This window comes from Anolis sagrei, chromosome 3, assembly GCF_037176765.1.
Source record: "Anolis sagrei isolate rAnoSag1 chromosome 3, rAnoSag1.mat, whole genome shotgun sequence".
NCBI lineage: Eukaryota > Metazoa > Chordata > Lepidosauria > Squamata > Dactyloidae > Anolis > Anolis sagrei.
The window spans coordinates 107,800,334-107,820,885 of record NC_090023.1 but is presented as its reverse complement, the minus strand read 5'-3'; the positions used below and the strand labels follow the sequence as shown (position 1 = coordinate 107,820,885).

The 20,552-nt window shown below is 38.0% G+C and overlaps 1 protein-coding gene across 7 annotated transcripts in view; it reads left to right on the top strand.

The window, feature by feature from the left end:
* The window catches only part of SEPTIN10 (septin 10), a 34,150-nt gene that overhangs the window by 1,208 nt on the left and 12,390 nt on the right, over nt 1-20,552 (top strand). For 3 of the 7 annotated variants that reach the window (XM_060769679.2, XM_060769677.2, XM_060769683.2), the window contains exons 2-8: nt 5,810-5,878; nt 7,010-7,121; nt 8,569-8,764; nt 9,979-10,165; nt 15,468-15,629; nt 18,469-18,565; nt 18,804-18,972. In XM_060769679.2, coding sequence (XP_060625662.1) covers nt 5,810-5,878; nt 7,010-7,121; nt 8,569-8,764; nt 9,979-10,165; nt 15,468-15,629; nt 18,469-18,565; nt 18,804-18,972 — 992 coding nt within the window. Of the gene's footprint in view, nt 1-5,809; nt 5,879-7,009; nt 7,122-8,568; nt 8,765-9,978; nt 10,166-15,467; nt 15,630-18,468; nt 18,566-18,803; nt 18,973-20,315; nt 20,393-20,552 lie in introns of all 7 variants that reach the window. The other 4 variants (XM_060769681.2, XM_067466846.1, XM_060769678.2 and 1 more) reach the window with 3 other exon arrangements.

Here is a 20,552-nt window from a genome sequence, read left to right as displayed (position 1 = left end):
ACACATATCAGGCCAACAAGTGACCATCACTCATAAAAACACTGAAAAACACAGCAGAAGATACTTAAAAAGCAAAAAAAAAAAAAACCCAACAAAAATTACAACGGATGCACAAAACCACATATATACATAAACACACATACACACACACACACACATATGCATATATACATGCACACAAAACACATACACAGACTGGGCTACAGCAACATGTGGCAGAGGACAGCTAGCATTTAATAAATCTCAACAGTATAAGAGAGTTTCGTGAGACCAGTTGCTCTTGTTGCAATGGTGTAGTAACGCGTACCACTGGTGATCTATGGATCACAGGTTGGGAACTACTGCTTAAAATGATAGCCTCAAATATGTTTCACATACTCATATAAAGATCTTGTTACTGAAAAGCACAATCACAAACAGGTGTCACTTTGGCAGTATTTATTCAAAAGTCCTACTGAGTTTGCTAGACTCTCTTCCAAAATAAGTTGTGCATGGGTTTATTTTTAAATCATAGTCTTATTATGGTAGAAGTGTTGGTCACATTAATAACTAACACCAACGGCATGTTGTATTCATAGGTGCTCATTTTCTTAATATTGTACACGCAGCAGTCACAGCTTCCCCAACAAGTTTTTCCAAAATTAGGTATGTAGCAAGCAGAGGGCTACTGGATTTATTAAGGAGTTGGCATTCATGGACTCATATATGCCATCAGATGTAAATGTTTGATTCTCTTTGGTATTTGAGGAATAATTTATTAATATTGCCTTTGAGATATTGTCAGCTTCTGCTTTTTTGTCATTGTTTTGTAATTGTATGATGGGTTTTTTTCCAGGGGCAGTTCACCCAATTTATTTATTTATCGTGTCAGGGGCAACCAGACTATTGTATTACATTTCTAACAGAACAAAACAAACAAACAAACAAACAAACAGACAGACAAAACACAAAGTTTGCAAGCTTGGTAGTTGATTAAATGTCCTTTGACCAGTATCTGGCCACTTGGAGTGCCTCTGGTGTTGCCGCAAGAAGTTCACCCAATTAAACAGGTATATTGAACCTGTTGGGAGAACTAAAGCACACTCTGTGTACAAAGCCTTTTGTATGGAGGAACATTCAATCTGATTTCACAATCTGAAGCACACATTTTTAAAAAAGGATTTATCTCTTCATCTCCTAGAACTAGACACCAGTTAGTGCTGAATTATCTTATTTTATGTGTTGAATCTACTTCATAGCAAAATTCATGTAGGAACTTTGTGATGATGTAGTAGAGGTGTGTTGTGTTAGTCATTGCTGAAAACAGCTACAGGGCATCTACAGTGCATGCCAGACCCTAATGAATGGCTTCAGCTTGCATTCAGCTTGTGGGATCATGTGCCCCTGCGGATATTTTTGGACTGTAACTTCCGTCAGTTCAACCTGGCATAGCTAATGGGAAGTAATGCTGGGAATTGCAGTGCAACCACGTATGGAGGGGTGTATGGTCTCTAATTTATGTGAAGTGGCCTTCAGAGGTGACATATAAATAATTTCATATGCTTTCTCTTTTGGCAGAACTTGTCTGAGTTTCTTCCTTTATACCACAGTTTTCCTTCTACCATTCCAGAAAACATAAACACTCTTAGCCAATAAAACTTTAGACTTTACCTCTAACAAGATTAGAGGCAAAGTGTGCCTTCCCTAAAGCAAATAAACTATGTGTTCTTCACATACTTTCTTGAATTCACCAGATCTCTCTGAAGCGCATTACCTTATGAATTGAGAGGTTTTGTGGGCTTCGTTGTGTAAAATATACAGAAAGGCTGTCACAGAGTGATATTGAGAAGTCCAAGTAGTATTTGAATTAGTAAATCACTGGCATATTGGTTCTTTCAAAGGTCTTATTTATTTTTTAAAACACTTGTTTCCCACTTGGTTTGAAGAGATACTCCAGGTAACAAGTAAGAACATATGAAGCCTTCTGTTTCCCTGGTGAAAAAATATTAACATGATACACACACACCAATCAAAATATTAAAATAAATCAAGATATATTGCATCAAAAAATAACATTACGATTTTGTCAGGAGCCCATAGCAGTAGGGTGATCAGATGTGAATGTTTGCTTTTCTTTGGTATTTGAGGGATAATTTACCCGCTGAAGTTTGGTGTTTGAACTCTCTTACAGATATTTGGGATTTCCACCTGTTATTAGTTCTTTATGAAATGCCTGCTGCCTTCTTTCTATTTTATATTACCTCTGAGAGCACACACGTTTTGTTCTTCCATTCTTATTCTTGTGACTTTATTGTGTTTTTTTTTCAGGGCCAGTTCATCCAATTAAAACAATATACTGAAAGAACTAAATCACACTGTGTATATGAATCCTTTTGTATGGAGGAAACATTCAGTCTGATTTAGCCACAATCTGAAGCTTGCTTTAAGACCAGATAACTTTTGTTGAGGTCAGAATGACGAACTCAGCTAAAACATCAGTGGTGAGGGGATAGCCCAATTGACCCCCCCCCCCTCACCATTGATCTCAAAGTTGGATGCTTCATTTTGATGAGAACTCATAGCTGAGCACCTCTTTTTGACCTCAAAGCCAGTGAGATCACTAGCATGGCTTGCCAGGGAGGTGCTTGGCAGAGAAGACAATGGAAGTGCTTCTGCGACCCCGAGGAGAAAGACACAGTATTCCTTTGATTTCAGTGCAAACAGGCTTCTTGTTTTTGTTGAAAGAAAACCTGACTGCATAACCCAGCTACAGGGTAGCATAGTCGTTCTCCAAAGTCTGTCCATGAGGCCCTTTTCTAAAGTGGCACTTGAATTGTTTCTCCCACCGCCCCATATAAAATGCTCACAATTATCCCGTGGAAATAAGGAGAAAGGAAAAAGAAAATATTGTATGTGATTCACATACTTAGAAGATGAAATATAGCAAATATAAATGAACTTCAGTTTGGAAGCAACCACTGTTTATTTTGCCTTTTCAACAGTGAGGGCCCTCCACTGCACATTAAAAAAGGGTGATGCTTGCCACCCACCAATCTGTTCCATAACATTAATGCCTCCCCAATCCAGACAGACACACTAGAAAAAAATATTTTTCCCTGCGAATTGAAGAGACTTTTTTTAAATGCACTTTAATCAAAAAGGAAGTTTTTCACTTTTAAAATGGTCATACATCATGTGTTTCAACAGCACTGGAATACAGATAGGAACAGATTTTTTTGATGTAGGCAACCCTCAGATTTTGTGATTAGTTTAGACCTCTGCCAAAAATACTTAGGAAAACATGAGCTTCTTTGAAATAATAGTTTTTTAAAGCTACTACACTTAAAATGCAGTGTATTGTTATGCATTTCTACTTGTACTGAACCAGTGATTGAAGAAGTATTATTCTGTATTTCATACTGGGATAATATTAAGTCCCTGGCAATGAAACTGTATTCCTCTTTATGTCCTCCAAATGTTGGAGTGAATGTAATTTCAGTTTTAAAAGTAGTGAACTATATCATATTATTTTATATGAAGAAATGTAATGCAAGATTGAACAGAGGAGTTTGGAATTCACATTTATGTTAAAATAAGTAAAATTATAATGTCTGAACTGGCCATTTTTTGTATTGAAAACAAAGTTGGGATCATTTAGTAAATTACAAGAAGATAAAAACAATGATGGCATTTTAGTTCTGGAATTCTGACAGCATTAGAATGCTTAAATTGAGCTGCTCTTTGCATAGATTTGGAGCTGATTCAGTTGTACTGGCTCTTTGTAGCCACTCCACCCATGAGATGACTAATTGGTGCCAGTTTGAAAAGGACACCCTTTAATAACAAGACAATGCAGAATTTCAAACATCTAGTACGAGCAGCATTTTATGGTACCAGCAGCATATAATCAGAATGTAATTTCTATTCTATAATTTTGAGGCATTACAATGGGCATTGCAGTGTAAATGCACTTTTATCCATTAGTAGAAATAGCTGTCCAAAGAAATGATGGTCTTGGTCCATGGGGTTTTTTGGGGGGGGCAGGGGGGGTGTTTTATAAGTACTTACATGATGACTGCAGAATGTACTTTGTAATTTATATATTCTGTAAGTGAATGTAAAATAGGATTATAATTTCAAAACAATAAGAAAATAGAAAAATAAACTGCTAATATTTCCACCCATAATACTCAAAACATTAAAAATATAAATTATTTGTTGTAAGGAGTCAGACTTGTACATTTCACTATCTCTAGCAGACACTTGAGCCACTTCGTTTCCAGATTAAAACGTACATATTCAAGTACAGTATCCTCTTTGGCAGAAGTTCAAGGACATAGTGAAACAAACTTTTTGGTACTTTTGCCAGGCAAGCATTGTTACTGACTGAAGAAATCTTCCATCAAGACAATTAGTAATGTTATAGCATCCTGTTTACAGATATGTTTGTTTCAGTTACATTCTCATTCTTGCAAAAATAATTAACCTTATCAAACTTTGTTCTGGCAAAAGGTAATATTTTAGATTTCTTTTTACAGTTGATATGAAATAAAAATGAGTGTATTTTCTACATAACCTAACATCTAAATGTCATGTGTTCTATTATGAAATAGCCTTTTGAGGGCAAAATAGGCTTGTTGATACAATAGTTCTTGACGGTTCTCATCCTTGGTGTTCAGCTGGGACTTGAGAGATCTAGGGTTAAGTCGCTACTGAGCTATGAAATTCATTATAGTGTGAGTCATCCTGTATCAGTATAATCTTGCAAGCTATAACCCATTATCGTGTATATTCATGTATAGGTCGAATCATGTTTAAATCGAGGACAGGTTTGAGGGCTAAGTTTATAAATTCATATATGAATTGTAGGTAAGTTTATTTATTTCATTTCAAATATTTGTACCCTGCCCTTCTCAAGGTACTCAGGGCAGCTTAAGTTGAGGGTTCCAAAGCATTGGTGCTTCCTTAAGGGCTCAGCCACTCTGGCCCCTGCCATTGTCATTTTTCCACCCATGCATGGTATTGTGGCAATGAGTGTAGAAAGGTTCTATGTTTCTTTTATATTGTCCCACGACAAACAAAGTTTGTGCTTTTTTGCCACAATTTTCCTTTTCTGATAACAGTAAAGATAGAGTACGGGCAGTTCCCGAGTTACAGACATCCAACTTACAAACAACTCATAATTAAAATGCAAGTGAAACAACAGGAAGTGGGAAATCTACCTCTAGGAAGGGAAATTCCTAGATGTCTCCATTGAAGTTTTATCACCATTCCTTGTTTCTATAACATGGCCAATTTTTCAAAATCCAATTATTAGAGACAGAAAGTTATATGAAATCTGAATAGGGGCACAGACAGCAAAACAAGCTCCACAAAGGTGCTAACCCTTCTCTGTGCTATCCAAAGCTTGTGTGTGTGTGTGTGTGTGTGCATGTGCGTGTGTCTGGAGATAAACTAAAAATGTACCTTTTCCAACTTGCATACAAATTCAACTTAAGAACAAACCTACAGAACCTATCTTGTTTGTAACTTTGGGGACTGCCTGTACTTACAGTGACTCATGAATAAGTCAACCAAGGGCCATTTTAAACTAAAATTTCTAGACTTATACATGAGTAGGTAGAGCACAACCCAATTTAATAGAATAGTTGTTAATTCAATAATAATATTTCCAATTTAAAGCAACTTGCTTCTCCTCAATTACTGGATCTAGAACTTCAGCTTTAATCTCTTCATAAATTGTTAGCAAAATATTCATTTTTTTTTTAAAATTACCAATGCTCCTCATTCCCCCTCCCCTCCAAATTATGTTTTTTCCCCCTTTTTCTAGCGCTTTCAAACTGATACTGGAATGAGGGCACCCTCTAATCCACCAGTTGATAACCATGATGCAAAGAGGGTGAGTAAATGACTTTTATGTTGCCATTATAGTCCTGTGTCATCACAGTTTTATTTTCTTTTTACTTCCTTTTTATTTGCATCATGTGCTGAAACATATTTCAAAATAAATGTGGAAATCTTTCAGGTGCCTCAGGTTTGTTAGATATCCTGCAACAGACTAACTCTGGAAATTATTATGAAAACATAAGTATCTAATCTGAGTAAGGATGAATTAGAGATGCATAAAGTTTCTTTTGTCTTTTGAAGACTTGCATAAAATGTGACAAGAGTAGCTGTTTCATACTAAAGTTAACATTAATAAATAAAAGGCCTCTCAGTGTCAAAAACAAAGAACAATATATATAAGAAAAGACCTGAGTCTGGTTGTTTGTCCATTGAATCTTTGAAAACTTGGAAAGTCAAGAGATATGCGAGTTCATTTGATTCAGTAAGTCTGTTCTAGTTAGAAATAAAAGTAGGATTTGAGATGAGAAGAAGGTCAAAGGATAGAAAGATAGTGAGAGATTTTTAAAAGGAAGAGCTTTTAACGAATGAAGTTGAAGGATGGAAATATGAAAACGAGAGGAAAGAACTGAGAGCTATCCTGCTATAAATGTAACATGCCAGTCTGTAAATTCCTAGTATTACTCGATCATACAAGATATGCAAGACTTTCAGTTGCCTGTCAAAACAGTGTTGAGGTTATCTGATGTAGGAAACTGTTTCTATAGTTGTGTCCAGTGGGTAAAATTTCCTTTTTTCCTTTATAAACTTGCGAGAGATTGACAGCTACTGGCTCAATGACTGCCTCTGATCCATGTACCACTTTAGCATTGTACTAAAGGACTCAAATCAGTTGAGCATCACTCCTCTTTGATACATAGCCTTTGCAACATCAAGTAATGTCGTGTTCCACTCTGGGAGACAGGCAGCATACAAATGCAACACATTAATTAAAAAGCCATATAAATGCATAACACATAATACCAATATACAGAATTTTATTTGGATGAAAACAAATGAACACACAAGGCCCATTCAGCAAGCTGTTACGATATTGTCTGTTATCATGTTTAGAAGTGGCAGTGTTTGGCCACTTGTAAAATAGAAATGGGATTTCAAGTATTTATTTTCGTTTCTCTTTATGCAGCAGAGTTGCCGAGCCTTACCCTTGGCTGGTCATGTTGGTTTTGATAGTTTACCAGATCAGTTGGTGAACAAATCTATCCATCAGGGATTTTGCTTCAATATTCTCTGTATTGGTGAGTAATATAGCGGTTAGCAACGTGCCTCACTTCTTTGAAATGAGTCTCTCTTTTCCACTGTCATTTGTTGATTGTTAATGTTTTCCATTGGATATTGTCTAAAGATACGGGACATAAATGGGATAAATGAGTAATTTGCATTAACTGTTTTTACCTTTTCAGTGATCAATTAATTCCTTATCTTTTACATTAAGAAGTATTCGTACACTGATTCATATATAGTCCCCAGTTCTTTGGCCTTTGGGCCACCCCTTCTAAATCTTCAAGTGGAAAACACACACACACACACAAAACAAACTTCTTGTTCTAAAACATTACAAAAAAACTGAATATTTGGGACCACTTAGTTTCCAGGAGGACCTCTCAAAACCTTAGAAAATCTTCTATTAAAAAGTTACCATTCAATTAAATCTTAGACCTTGACATGCCATCTCTTCCAGTCATGCCAGAAGAAACAGTGCACCTGGGAGAGTGTCATTGGTTTATCCACCCCTACTCTCCAGTTTCATTGAGAAAAAAAATACCATGGGAATATCTTGTTTTAGATGTCTTGTTTCTGGAGAAATGAAGCTTGGTTCATCACTGATCTGAAGCCAGGTGCTGATATCACAGCGCTAGCTAGTCTGGTTTTGCAGAATGGTTTTGCCAATATGTTATTTTTCTATAAACCTCTATAACAACCTTCCACAGCATGATGCAAGTTTTGAACTCCAGTTACCATCACTCTAAACAACATGACCAGTCATCAAGAATTATGCCAGAAGGTTGCTCTGTGGTTTTGGAATGAATATTATTAAATTGTCCACAGCCCCAAATAAATAATTCATCACTCTGTTTGAATTGCTGACAGTTTGGTGATAGAGGAAAATGTATTGCTTAGCATTGAACCAAAGATTGTGAACCTTTTTGCATCAGTTCTTGAATAAAAGAGAAATATCAACATTTTTTTAAACAGACCTCTCTGCATTTTTGTCAAATTTCTTTAGCTTCAACAATTTTGACTGAAAAGAAATTCAAAGTATTTCCATTTAAGAAATGCAATTATAATGATGTTTAAAAGAAGAAAAATCATAGAACGAGAGATCATCAAAAGTACTTGCTATTTATCATTGTAGCCTCATGCTCATTTCTCTACAATGAGAAGTTGTGAAACTGAGTTATTGGGAGCATGAAGCAGAAAAAAATATATAAATTATATGCAAGGGAACAACTGTTGCAGCTTGAGAAATGAAGCTAATAAGTGAAGGTACCTGTGTATGTGTCATTTGAGGAAATAACTTGGTGTAATGATCAGTTGTTTGGTTTTTAGATTACATGCATTAGTAAGTTGCAACACTTGTTATTCTACATAATTTTCAATGTGAGAATTGCTTATTCTCTTTATATTAAGTGTAATTTATGTGACTGATATGTAAAATAAACATACATTTTATTTCAATTTCAGGTGAGACAGGAATTGGAAAATCAACTTTGATGGATAGCTTGTTTAATACCTGCTTTGATGACTGTATGTCAACACATTTTCAGCCTAATGTAAGACTTAAAGCTGAGACTTATGAACTCCAGGAAAGCAATGTTCGATTGAAGTTGACAGTTGTAAATACTGTCGGATTTGGTGACCAGATAAACAAAGATGATAGGTTAGTACTTTATCATTGACCAGTGATATGCAATCTAAGCTGACCTTTATATCATTGTCGTTGTTATTAACCCATCAACTTTAGGCAGCTCTATGAGTGAGAGACCTCCAATTCACCCTGACATCAATGAACCTCCAGATATTGCAAATTCAGAACTGTGGCTGTGTTGATTGAGTCTTTCTGTTCATATACATGATTATAGTGGTGTTGATATAGTTAATGTTGTTATTACTATAACAATGAACCCATTTACAGATAACTTCTTTTCCAGACTGTTGATTGTTGTTGGAAACATTGTCCATTCAGACTCAGGAAACTGATTTCTTGTAGTTTGAAAACAGAGCAAAAAACTGTCATTATATTAATAAAAAATTTAACAACCTAATATTGAATGCATTGGTTAGGAGCCAAAAAGCTACTTGATGTTCGCCCAAAAGCTTGCATATTCTTAGGGCAATTTTTAATTCCTTGTCTATGAACAACATGCATGCTGCAGTCTATCATGGGGAGCAGCCGTTTAAAGAAAGGCAAAGGCCCCTCCTACACTGCCATATAATCCAGATTATCAAAGAAGATAATCCACATCTTCTTTGAACTGGATTATATGAATCTATACTGCTAGATTATCCAGTTCAAAGCAGATAATCTGGATTGCATGCAGCTCTGTAGAAGGGACCAAAGATGCTGGCTCTCTTTAGATGCTGACTCTTTTCCTAAAACTAGCTGTCATAGTCTACTGGAGATGGACACTTGTTATTAGGTTATATAAAGTAAAATGCAACTGTAATGGTGATGGAAAAGCAATTTGAAAGCATTTGATCATTGTTGGCCATTCATAAATCCACAAACTGCAGCATGATAAATTGTCAGCTCCACTCAACTCCAACATTGTGTTATTGTTGCCTCTTTTTTATCCATTCGTTATGTTCCCAGTAGCAACTGGTGTTGAGCATTGTTTTAGGGCCCTTCCAGACATGCCAAAATTCTGAGAGGAACTGAGTTTTTAAATGGAGCGGGGGGGGGGGGGGGGCTGGAAGGGAGGTAGTGATGATGATAACCAGAAAGACAACTGATGGACTTTTCTGAACAACTAATACTGTTATAAAAATGAAGTTGGGCCAATGTTGCTTCTGTGGTCCTATGACTACTTGTGTAGAGAAGTATATTAGAAGGAAATATGCATTCTAACATTCTCTCCGTGTCCTCATTTCCAGCTATCAACCAATAGTGGATTACATAGATGCACAATTTGAGGCCTACCTCCAAGAAGAGCTGAAGATTAAACGTGCTTTATATAATTACCATGACACTCGCATCCACGTGTGCCTGTATTTTATATCACCGACAGGTCATTCTCTTAAAACTCTTGATTTATTAACCATGAAAATATTGGATAGCAAGGTAAGATGTGAAAACTAACTCTTACAAAAATGTCAGCATTCTTTCTTCTGTTCTGTTACGGTACAACGAGGGTCTTTTTAAATGTGGTATCTTTAGCAAAGCCAATTCAAATTGAAATGCCAACAGTGTAGTCCAATTCTTTTTGTTGTATTTGAAGTAAGAGTTTAAAGCATTCTTTTTATATTGTATAGCCTTCTCCCATCTTACATTAATTTGAACATAGTCACATTTGCAGTTCTAAAGACATTTGTTGCTTTGAACAGAACTTGAAATGAAAATTGTTTGCCATGGAACAAGAAAGGAATAATAAAATAATATCTAATTTTGTGTTTTAACAAGATTGCCAACAAGACAGTTGACACCTGCAGTGGAATTAGTATTCTTCTGCCAATGGGATTTCCAGTGTGATTGGGAATTTGGAGCTTGTCTTAAGTCTGTTGTCAACAATTTCGTTCTGGAGAAAGGACTAGTCTAGAGTGAGCCTTTTGGCAGTGAAGAAGGGAGAAAATTGAACTGCTTTTAACTGATTTTAGGTTTCTATATATTTATGAGATTGTCTTTAACACAGTCAGCTCTAGGCTAATAACTCTGCCAGGCATAGTTTTTTTTCCCTCTAACTCCTAAGCAGGAAGCAGGAGAGGCAGGCTTTAGAATATTTTGCAGAAGAAAAGCTATCAATGTCTTTTCATATCCAGTCTCCTTTTCAGGAGTTTGCTGGATAATATGTGTGTCACATGAGAAAGGAGGAAAAGGTCACACATTACAAAGAAAAATGGGCCAATGACAACTTATTCAATAGTTTGGTGTTTTTTTTTGTCGTGTCAGGAGCGACTTGAGAAACTGCAAGTCGCTGCTGGTGTGAGAGAATTGGCCGTCTGCAAGGACATTGCCCAGGGGATGCCAGGATGATTTGATGTTTTTATCATCCTTGTGGGAGGCTTCTCTCATGTCCCCGCATGAGGAGCTGGAGCTGATAGAGGGAGCTCATCCGCCTCTCCCCGGACTCGAACCTGCGACCTGTCGGTCTTCAGTCCTGCTGGCACAGGGGTTTTACTCAATAGTGAAGTCTGTGGTTAAGATGAATGAAATTCCATAAGGAAAAGTGAAGTAAATGGAGTTGCAGCTGAAATGGTGCATCTTGTTTATTTCTTATTTATATCATGCTTTGCAGGATAAAAATCTTTCTGACAGCAGTCATGCGTTTTACTGGGCTAAATCAGCCCAGAAAATGGCAAGGTACCAACCCCCTCCCCAACGTCCCCTTTTAACATGTAACATAAAAATGCATTGTATTGTCGAAGGCTTTCATGGCCAGAATCACTGGGTTGTTGTAGGTTTTTTTGGGCTATATGGCCATGTTCTAGAGGCATTCTCTCCTGATGTTTCGCCTGCATCTGTGGCAAGCATCCTCAGAGGTAGTAATCTCATGCATTCATGAGATTAAAAGAAACAATACATTAGGGAGTAAAATTTGTAAAGCAACAGAACTAAGCAGATAGAAATGCTAAAAGATGCTATAAGATAATATGTCTGTCAACTTTCCATGAAAGCAAAAGATGCAAGTCCCATCTTTTTTTGTTTTGTCTCCCCCTTTTTTTTCTTTTTTCTTTTTGCATGGTTGACATACATTATTTATAGTGATTTGAGTTTTATTATCCTTATATGAGTCACTGGGTCTGGGTTATCTGATCTACATTTTTGGTTATGACTGCCAAGTAAACATCCCTATGTGCGTAGATGTTTGATTGCCAGCAGTGGTGTGCTTCTCTACTGTTGCCATCATTGAGGAAGACTTGCATGCTGGGTCACATACATCTAGATTTTATCACCGTTCATTAAATATATATCAAATTTAATAGTTAAAAAGTAATTACAGGTTGAGTATCCCTTACCTAAAATACTTGAGAGCAGAAGCATTTTATGTTTTGGATTTTTGAATACCTGTATTTGCATGTACCTAAGATACAATACTGTACAAGCAATCTCCTATGGATGAACAAGCAAGAGCCCCACAACAGTCTGTGTTCTGCTCATACTTCTAGCCCAACAGCCACTTCACCGTTGGTAGCATGAAGGGCAGGATTGATGACGTGTGGAGGAGAAGAAGAAAAAGGAGGCAGTGGCAGGGCAGCAAGGAGGAGAAAAGGGAAACAAGTAGCTCAAAAGAGGGAAGGCATGTGCCAGCCCTGTACCCACACAAAACTCCTGGCCGAGAACTTCCCTCAGATGGCTAGCCAGTGGAGCCACAGGATCCCCCACTTCACTTTAGTAGGAGAAACACAAAGGCAGTGCAGTTTCTCTCAGGGATTGAAGTTTCGACAGTAGCAGTGGTGATATCAAAGTGGAGAACTTGAATGCCTTTTATTCTTTGATGGCAGCATTATGTTCTTTTTCTTCCAGCTCCAAACTTTATTCTGACTTTTCAGCAAGGGTACTCACAGCTAGGGGGACAGAGGCTTGGGCTTCTACTGCTCCTTAGTGTGTGGCTTTGCCTTTTCTACACTCGGGGCCCTTCCACAAAAGCCCTATATCCCAGGATCTAATTGCAGGTTTTCTGCTTTAAACTGGATTATATGCGTCCACACTGCCAGTTAATCTGGAATAAATAGAAAACTTGGGATCAGATCCTCAGTTCAAAGCAGATATTGTGGATTATAAGGCATGGCCCGACTTACTGGGCCAGGAAGTTGCGGTGCAGGGTGTCCCCCACTGCCATTCTTGCCTTAGGGGGGGCTTCTTCTTCCCAGAAGCCCCCTCTATTGGCGGGAAGGTTCCCGTCGGCAGGTCAATGGGCCAATGGCCAACTGACCACGCCCGCCGTGGAAGAGGCCTGAGCTGGCCTCTCCCTCCTTTGTGGGCAGCCTTCATAAGACTGTCCCAGGCTCCCCAGCAGGCATTGGGCCTGCAACAGCTGAGCCATCCCACCCACCCTGCAGGCGGTTCATGTTTTCATTGGCAGTTAACTTTTGTTGGTGTTTACCTTGTCATGGTTACCTGTTAACAGTTACTTGTTTGTTTTATGCTCCTTGTCACAACTCCTTGTTGGCGTGGGGCACGGGCCCTGGATCTGGTTTGGTATCCCCCCTAGCGGAAAGGGGGGATGCCCGGTGGTCCCAGGGGTGCCGAGTTGCATTTGCCCGGTGTTGTGCCGGCGGCACCCCGGTGTGTGTAGGATCAGGCAGTATTGGGCTGCCCGATTGTGATCCAGGACCCATGCTTGGGTGCCAACCCTTGTTCCTGTTATCAATAAATGAGTTGTGGCCATTGTTTATCCCAACAACATGTGTGAGCGTACTTCTTGGGTTGGCTGTGGGAGGTGTATCGCACTTGCACATGCAACTTCCTTGATATTCTGGATTATATGGGTGTGTGTAAAGGACCCCAGTTTACTCTATGCCTGAGGCCTTGATTCAAATTTTCTCAAATACGAGTCAGATGTTATTGAATTGGGTTTCTTGACAATTTTGTATACCAGTTATACTCAGTATTTTCAAGCAAATGGCAACAAGAAGACGCTGTGGACAGGAAACAAAAATTCTCTAAATGTTGTAGGTGAACTGTCTACAATCACATAGGTTGTATTCTCTTGTACCATTTCCAGCTTTTTATTATGACTCCTCTGTTTCTTCCTCCGTTTTTTTTCTCTGTGTTCCACTACCAGCTAACAGAGCTCTCAGTGTCTTTTCCTTCAATCATGACAGCTTTTCTTCCAGTTCTGTCTTTCATTTTTATTTCTGTTAGGAAACTTGCGTATTCTGTAGTAAGGTTTTTCAAAGCAGTAGGTCGCTTTATAAGAATATGATTTAACAACTTTGAATCAGGCTTTAATATAGTAAAAATAGTCTCACATGGTTTATTCTTAGCCTAAATTGGCAGGAGAATGTTTGTTATTCGTAAGCAATGAAATAATAGAACAGATCACAAACAAACAAAGGGTTGGGGCATGGGCATGGTCAATTTCATTGTTACTGTCTCTTCGTCACATTTTCACTTTTAGTAATGTCCTACAAACTTCACTTACCTTGTGTACATTACTTAATTCTTTCACTTGCATTTTTCAAATGGTATAGTTGGTGAATCTCCAGTGGTGAAGACTGATAATTAACTGGAAATCTGTGTTTTTCAAAATGGTTTGACAGATTTGTTTCTTGAGTTCAGAGCTGAGTGAAGCAAAAAAAATTAATAAGCATTTGTGGATTATAAAGAGACATTTTACTCCAAGTAGCAGTATAAACAATCTTCTCTTTAGGCAGGATGAGAAGCAGACAGAAAGGTGTGGGTCAAACCCACTATTCCAGATGTCTGGTCTGCTCTTTCAGAAGTTCCGGACTTTGGAGCGGGTAGTCCAGACAGCAGTCATGCGTTTTACTGGGCTAAATCAGCCCGGAAAATGGCAAGGGTACCAACCCCCTCCCCAACCTCCCCTTTTAAAAATAAAATAAAAATATTTGTCCACCATTAGCATGGTGCCAGAGGTTCCTGGCACATAGCAATGACGTCCCAGGAGAAAGGGGGCGGGGGGAGGAGGAAAATTGCTCCTGGCCCCCTTTTTCCTGGTGTGCCATTCCTATGTGCCAGGAGAGCTCCGGCACCATGGTAATGGCAGCTGGATAAATTCTTTAATTTTAAAAGGGTTTTTTGGGGGGGTTGGGGAGGGGGGTTTTCTCCCTATCCTCCCAGTAGGTACTGGGAGGACATGTAGACAACGCCCACGGAAAGCACGAGCTTTTAAACCCAGGACATAGCAGAATTTACCATTGTCTGGAATTACCCTAGGAAAGTACTTTCTGTTCATGTTTCCTTTTCCTTTTTGGGGAAATTAGATGGACTGCACAGAGATATAAACATGTATACCAGTACATACTTTGATAACTTGTTGCTTCTATTTATTTTGGAATCTAGTTTTAAATCTTCTCTTTTAGAATTGATACTTTTAAGAAACCTCAGAACATAGTATATATTCATTTAGCTAGTATGCATGAAGACTCAGATGAACTACACACATGAATGGATTTATTGTATAAGCTTTTACTCGGGAAAGGCAAATTTCTGTTCAAGTTAAAATGTAATTTGCCTTTTTGTGGAAGGAACTTTTGTATAAAAAGGTTAGCTTTATATGCTTATGTTTGACATATATGACTACCACTTCACCCTGAGTCCCCTCAGGGAGATAGGGTGGAATACAAATAAAGATTATTATTGTTATTATAATTATAACTATTATTATTATGTCTTTCTTCATAGCCTCATACTGCAGGTTTCCAAAATATTACAATATTATTGATACTTCTTTCTTTAATAGGTGAATATTATTCCAATTATTGCCAAAGCAGATACAGTTTCTAAATCTGAACTACAGAGATTTAAGAGTAAAATCATGAGTGAACTGGTTAGTAACGGAGTCCAAATATACCAGTTTCCAACAGACGATGAGACTGTTGCTAAAGTTAATGCCACCATGAATGTAAGTACTTTAGTGATTCCACAATTTGAGTGGTCATTATTTGTCATTATGGTTTTCCCCAAAGTTATATAAAAGTAGAATTCATAACTGAACATTCCTGCTAAGTGTTTCTTTTTTTTAATTCATTCTTTTTCAAGGATTCTATGCTGTTGCTGTTCAAGCTAAGAGGTATCAACATTTGTAAAGAACACTGCTTCTAAAACTGTGGATCCCAACCCTAAATGGGGTTCCCCTAGTTCAGTGTTGGGGTCACGAAAAATTTGGCAACAGTAAAAGGTTTCTGAATGCTATCCATTTATACAAATCTGTTAGCAACAATGTGCAGTGTTTACAGTGGGCTGTGCATAAACTACTTCAGCTGTACCCTAGGTTAAAGGTAAAGGTTGTTCCCTGACATTAAGTCCAGTCACTCTGGGGTGTGGTGCTCATCTCCATTTCTAAGCCGAAGAGCAGAGATTGTCCATAGACACATCCAAGGACATGTGGCTGGCATGACTGCATGGAGCGCCGTTACCTTCCTGCCGGAGCGGTACCTATTGATTTACTCACATTTGCATGTTTTCAAACTGCTAGGTTGGCAGAAGTTAGGGCTGACAGCGGAAGCTCACGCCGCTCCCCGGAATCAAACCTGCGGCCTTTCGGTCAACAAGCTCAGCAGCTCAGCGCTTTAACCCACTGCGCCAGCGGGAGCTGTTATGTAGCTATACCCTACATAAAGGGAAATCAGCCTGTTTAGGAAGCTTTGCAAATGCTGATTTATTACCTGTAAATGTTTGATTTTTATGCCCATTCTATATACCTATATACTTAGGGTCACATAAAAAATCTCTGAGCCAAAAGAGGCTTCAAGTGTAAAAAGTTTAAGAAGCCCTAGTATAAACTAATTAGTGACAGAAGGAGTCCCAGGCTCCTTCCACACTCTCCTTATATCCCAGGATCTGATTCCAGATTATCTCCTTATCCCAGATTATCTGACAGTGGAAACTCATATAATCCAGTTTAAAACAGATAATCTGGAATTGAGCCGCAGGGAGAGGCGGGTAACATTATTATTATTATTTGAAACACAACAATTATTATTATTATTATTATTATTATTATTATTAATTATTATTATTATATAGGACAGCGTAGAAGGGGCCCTAGAGATCATACCTGCACTTTTGTTTTACCTCTGTTTCTTTCTTAGGCTCCTTCCACACAGCTGAATAAAATCCCACATTATCTGCTTTGAACTGGAGTATATGGCAGTAGGACTCACTTCCTACTTGTAGAGGACATGTGTGACAAGAAATGTCAGTTTTTCTTGTTCAACATTACAAAGCATTTTGGATATTTTTTTAACCATAAACTAATATTGCATTGACTACAATCTGCTTGATATAGAAACCAAATATTCCTGGAGTTACTTGGTGCCTCTTTGGCATTCTACCTAATTTTAGAAAGATACATTCAAATGCTAGTTTATGAGGGGCATTTTATGTTGTATTTTTTTCTTTCCCAGATATTCATAGAGGGCAATAAATCCTATGTGGAATGTGTATTATAGGAGTTTATGCCAACAGCAAATATACAGTACTTCTTTGTAAAGCTGAGCAAGAGCTATTCCTAGGCTCTTAGGTCTTTTTCTTTGAGTGCTTATGCTGAAGATAGACTGTCAGTAGCTATCCCCATAGCATGTAAGTGTTTGAATGTGGAACACTTGTTACCTAGTGCTTGAGAGGGTACCCAAGTGTCCATAATTGTTTCTGCTAGATTTTTGTATTCTCAGTACATTCAGGGGAAAAGATGTGGGGAGGAATGGCATATACAAGGAACCACCTGATTCTAATTTATCTAACTTTTAGAAATTAAGAATTCTTTGGTAGGGGTTCTGAGACTGAGAGTGTGTGACTGTAGCGCCTTTCTGTAGATGACTAAAAGTTAATAGAGGAAATTTACAGAACAGTAGGGAAAAATCCAGTTGGTGATCATAATATTAGTCACAATCTGTGGGAATCTCACTTGAAATTCCTCTACTTTCCTAGGATATTGCTGCCACTTAGATTGCCTCTGTATTGTCTTTCTCCAAGCCTTACATAAAGCTATTATAGATTCCTCTTCTGTTGTTGTGCTCCTTGAAGTGGTTTTCTACTTATGACAGCCCTAAGACAACTTTACCTCAGAATTTTCTGAGGCTGATAATGTGTAGTTAGCCTGTGGGCCTCCAAAGTTAAACAGGAAATTAAACCCTGGTCTCCAGAATCATCCTGCAACATTCGAATCACGACATTATCCTGACTCTTGCTGTAAACATTACACAGTTTAAATTGAATCCAACCTCTTCTACTCTTGCTTCTAAATATCAATCTGTAGACTGGTATTAGGATAAAAAACACAAAGATATGAATCAGTAGATTGTGAAGCTATTCAATAAGCAAATTATATAGGAGTCCGTGGTGGCGCAGTGGGTTAAACCCTTGTGCCGGCAGGACTGAAGCCCGACAGGTCGCAGGTTCGAATCCAGGGAGAGCACGGATGAGCTCTCTGTCAGCTCCAGCTCCCAATGAGGGGACATGAGAGAAGTCTCCCACAAGGATGGTAAAACATCGAAACATCCGGGCGTCCCCTGGGCAATGTCTTTACAGGCGGTCCTTGAGAGAGAATTTCTCACACCAGAAGCAACTTGGAGTTTCTCAAGTCGCTCCTGACATGAAAAAAAAAGCAAATTATATGTTCCCTGTAACTGCAGCATTTTGAAATTCCTGTATTTTCGAGATAGACAGTACTGACAAAATATGTATTGCAAATGTTTGATCTATTAAAACAAATTTTATTTATTCTTATGTATGTGTCTTAGGGATACTTGCCTTTTGCTGTAGTGGGGAGTATGGAAGAGATAAAGATTGGAAACAAAACTGTAAAAGCTCGGCAGTATCCTTGGGGCATTGTACAAGGTAAATGAAAGTTTGAATTCTTACTTGTCAAGAGTTAATGTCAGCAGATAAAAGTTCTTTCACTTGTTTAATCATTTGGTTGTCAACTGATTTAATTCATTTTTTACTGATTTTGCAACAATCTAATATCCTCCCTTCCTCCTATTTTATAGAGGTTTCTGAGTGAGAGCAATGTATTTTGGATGCATCCTATGCTAATAGTATACTTATAATTTTTCAATCCATTTTATTTCATTAGTGGAGAATGAGCACCACTGTGATTTTGTGAAGCTCCGGGAAATGCTGATTTGTACAAACATGGAAGATCTGAGAGAGCAGACTCACATGAGCCACTATGAACTGTACCGGCGTTGCAAATTGGAACAGATGGGTTTCCGAGACACTGGTCCAGAAAACAAACCTGTAAGGTAAAGGAGTGAAGCCTATTTGTATCAAGGGTAAAAGCATTTCCATCTTCTGATATGTTACATGCAGCAACAAGAGTGGGAAGAGGTCCAATCCCTTGGACCCTGATCACCGATCTTGACCCTTTCCCTCACAAAATCACCCCCTAGATTGGGTACTTGAGCTTAGATAGGGTACTTGAGCTTGTGCTGTCCAGTAGGCTCATTGTGATAAGCATGATTTCACTTTCTATCCAAACTTAACAGGAACAGTCAGACAGAGCTGAAAAAAAAGAAACAAGAATAAAAAAGTAAAAAATTATTAATGTAGAATTTGATCATATCTCTGAACTATTTAATCATTCACAGCTTCTCAGAACCAATTGAATTCTTTTCTCTTGGCTGACTGTCCTATTACAGCTTTTCCTTCTTCCTAGGTAATCTTTCCCTTCTCTGTCTTCTGTTAGAAAAAAGCCTTAGTTTTGTATACTTCACCCCCCTATCCCCTGTTCACATCATTCCCCGAGGTGTGATTAGTTGGCATCAATCAGGCTTGGCCAGCTTCTCTCGACACAAAAAGTGAATCACCTTTAAAATTATCTGTCGAAACCTAAATACCCTAAAGTCATCAGATCTTGTATGATCTTGAAAGCTACACAGGGGCCCTGGTTAATGCCTGGATGGGAGACTGCCAATGAATACCAGGTGCTGTAGGCTATATTTCAGAAGAAGGAACTGGCAAAACCACCTTTAAGTATTAATTGTCTAAGAAAACCCTATGAAATTTATGGAATCATTGTAAGTCAACAGATGATTTGAAGATACATACACATCCATATAGAAGTCTAGCATTTGAAATGGTGATTGAGAGATAAGTGTCTATTTTATTTCTGTATCTATTTTTCTATATTTTATTTAAACTGCAAACCTAGTTATCATATGGATTAGGATATTTGATGAGGCTACCCTAATTCATTGAGAGTTTAATCATGTGAAAGTTGCAGTCATGGAAGAAGTTGAAGTGGAGTTAGTATTATTAAAAAGTCAGTTGGGGATTATGTGCCAGTTAAGAAAGCGAGTTAATGGCAAAGGAAACTTGCCATCATGTTAACAGTTCTAATCATATGAATAGTCTATTGGATATGCAGTTGAGCTGCTGGAAGTTGTGTCAGAAAGTACCCTGTTGGCTTTTGTGGTCATACATTAAAATAGAGTCTGCCTCCTATGAACTGTGAAAATTGCTGGCAGACATTGTAATGATATTTTCAGCAGAGAATAGGAAGAGTTGTTCTTTGTTAAATTGTTCAACATTAATTGCATTTGGAGGTCAGGAAGATGGACCTAAGATGTTTTTTGATTTCTTTCAGAACTCCTTTTTGGCAGTGCCAGTTCTTCATTCATGTTCGCTATCCTCTTTTCTTTTTCTTTTATCTTTGCAACTAATGTAAGTACATTCTCTACTATATAACCTTTCTCCATTATATTTCCTTCTTACTGTTCTTCTTCTATTATTACTAATGTCTGAAATAGAATCTATGCGGCCGGTGGACTTTGAGTGTGAAAAGGTTGCTGTACTGTCACTATAGAATAGATTAGAACTTGTG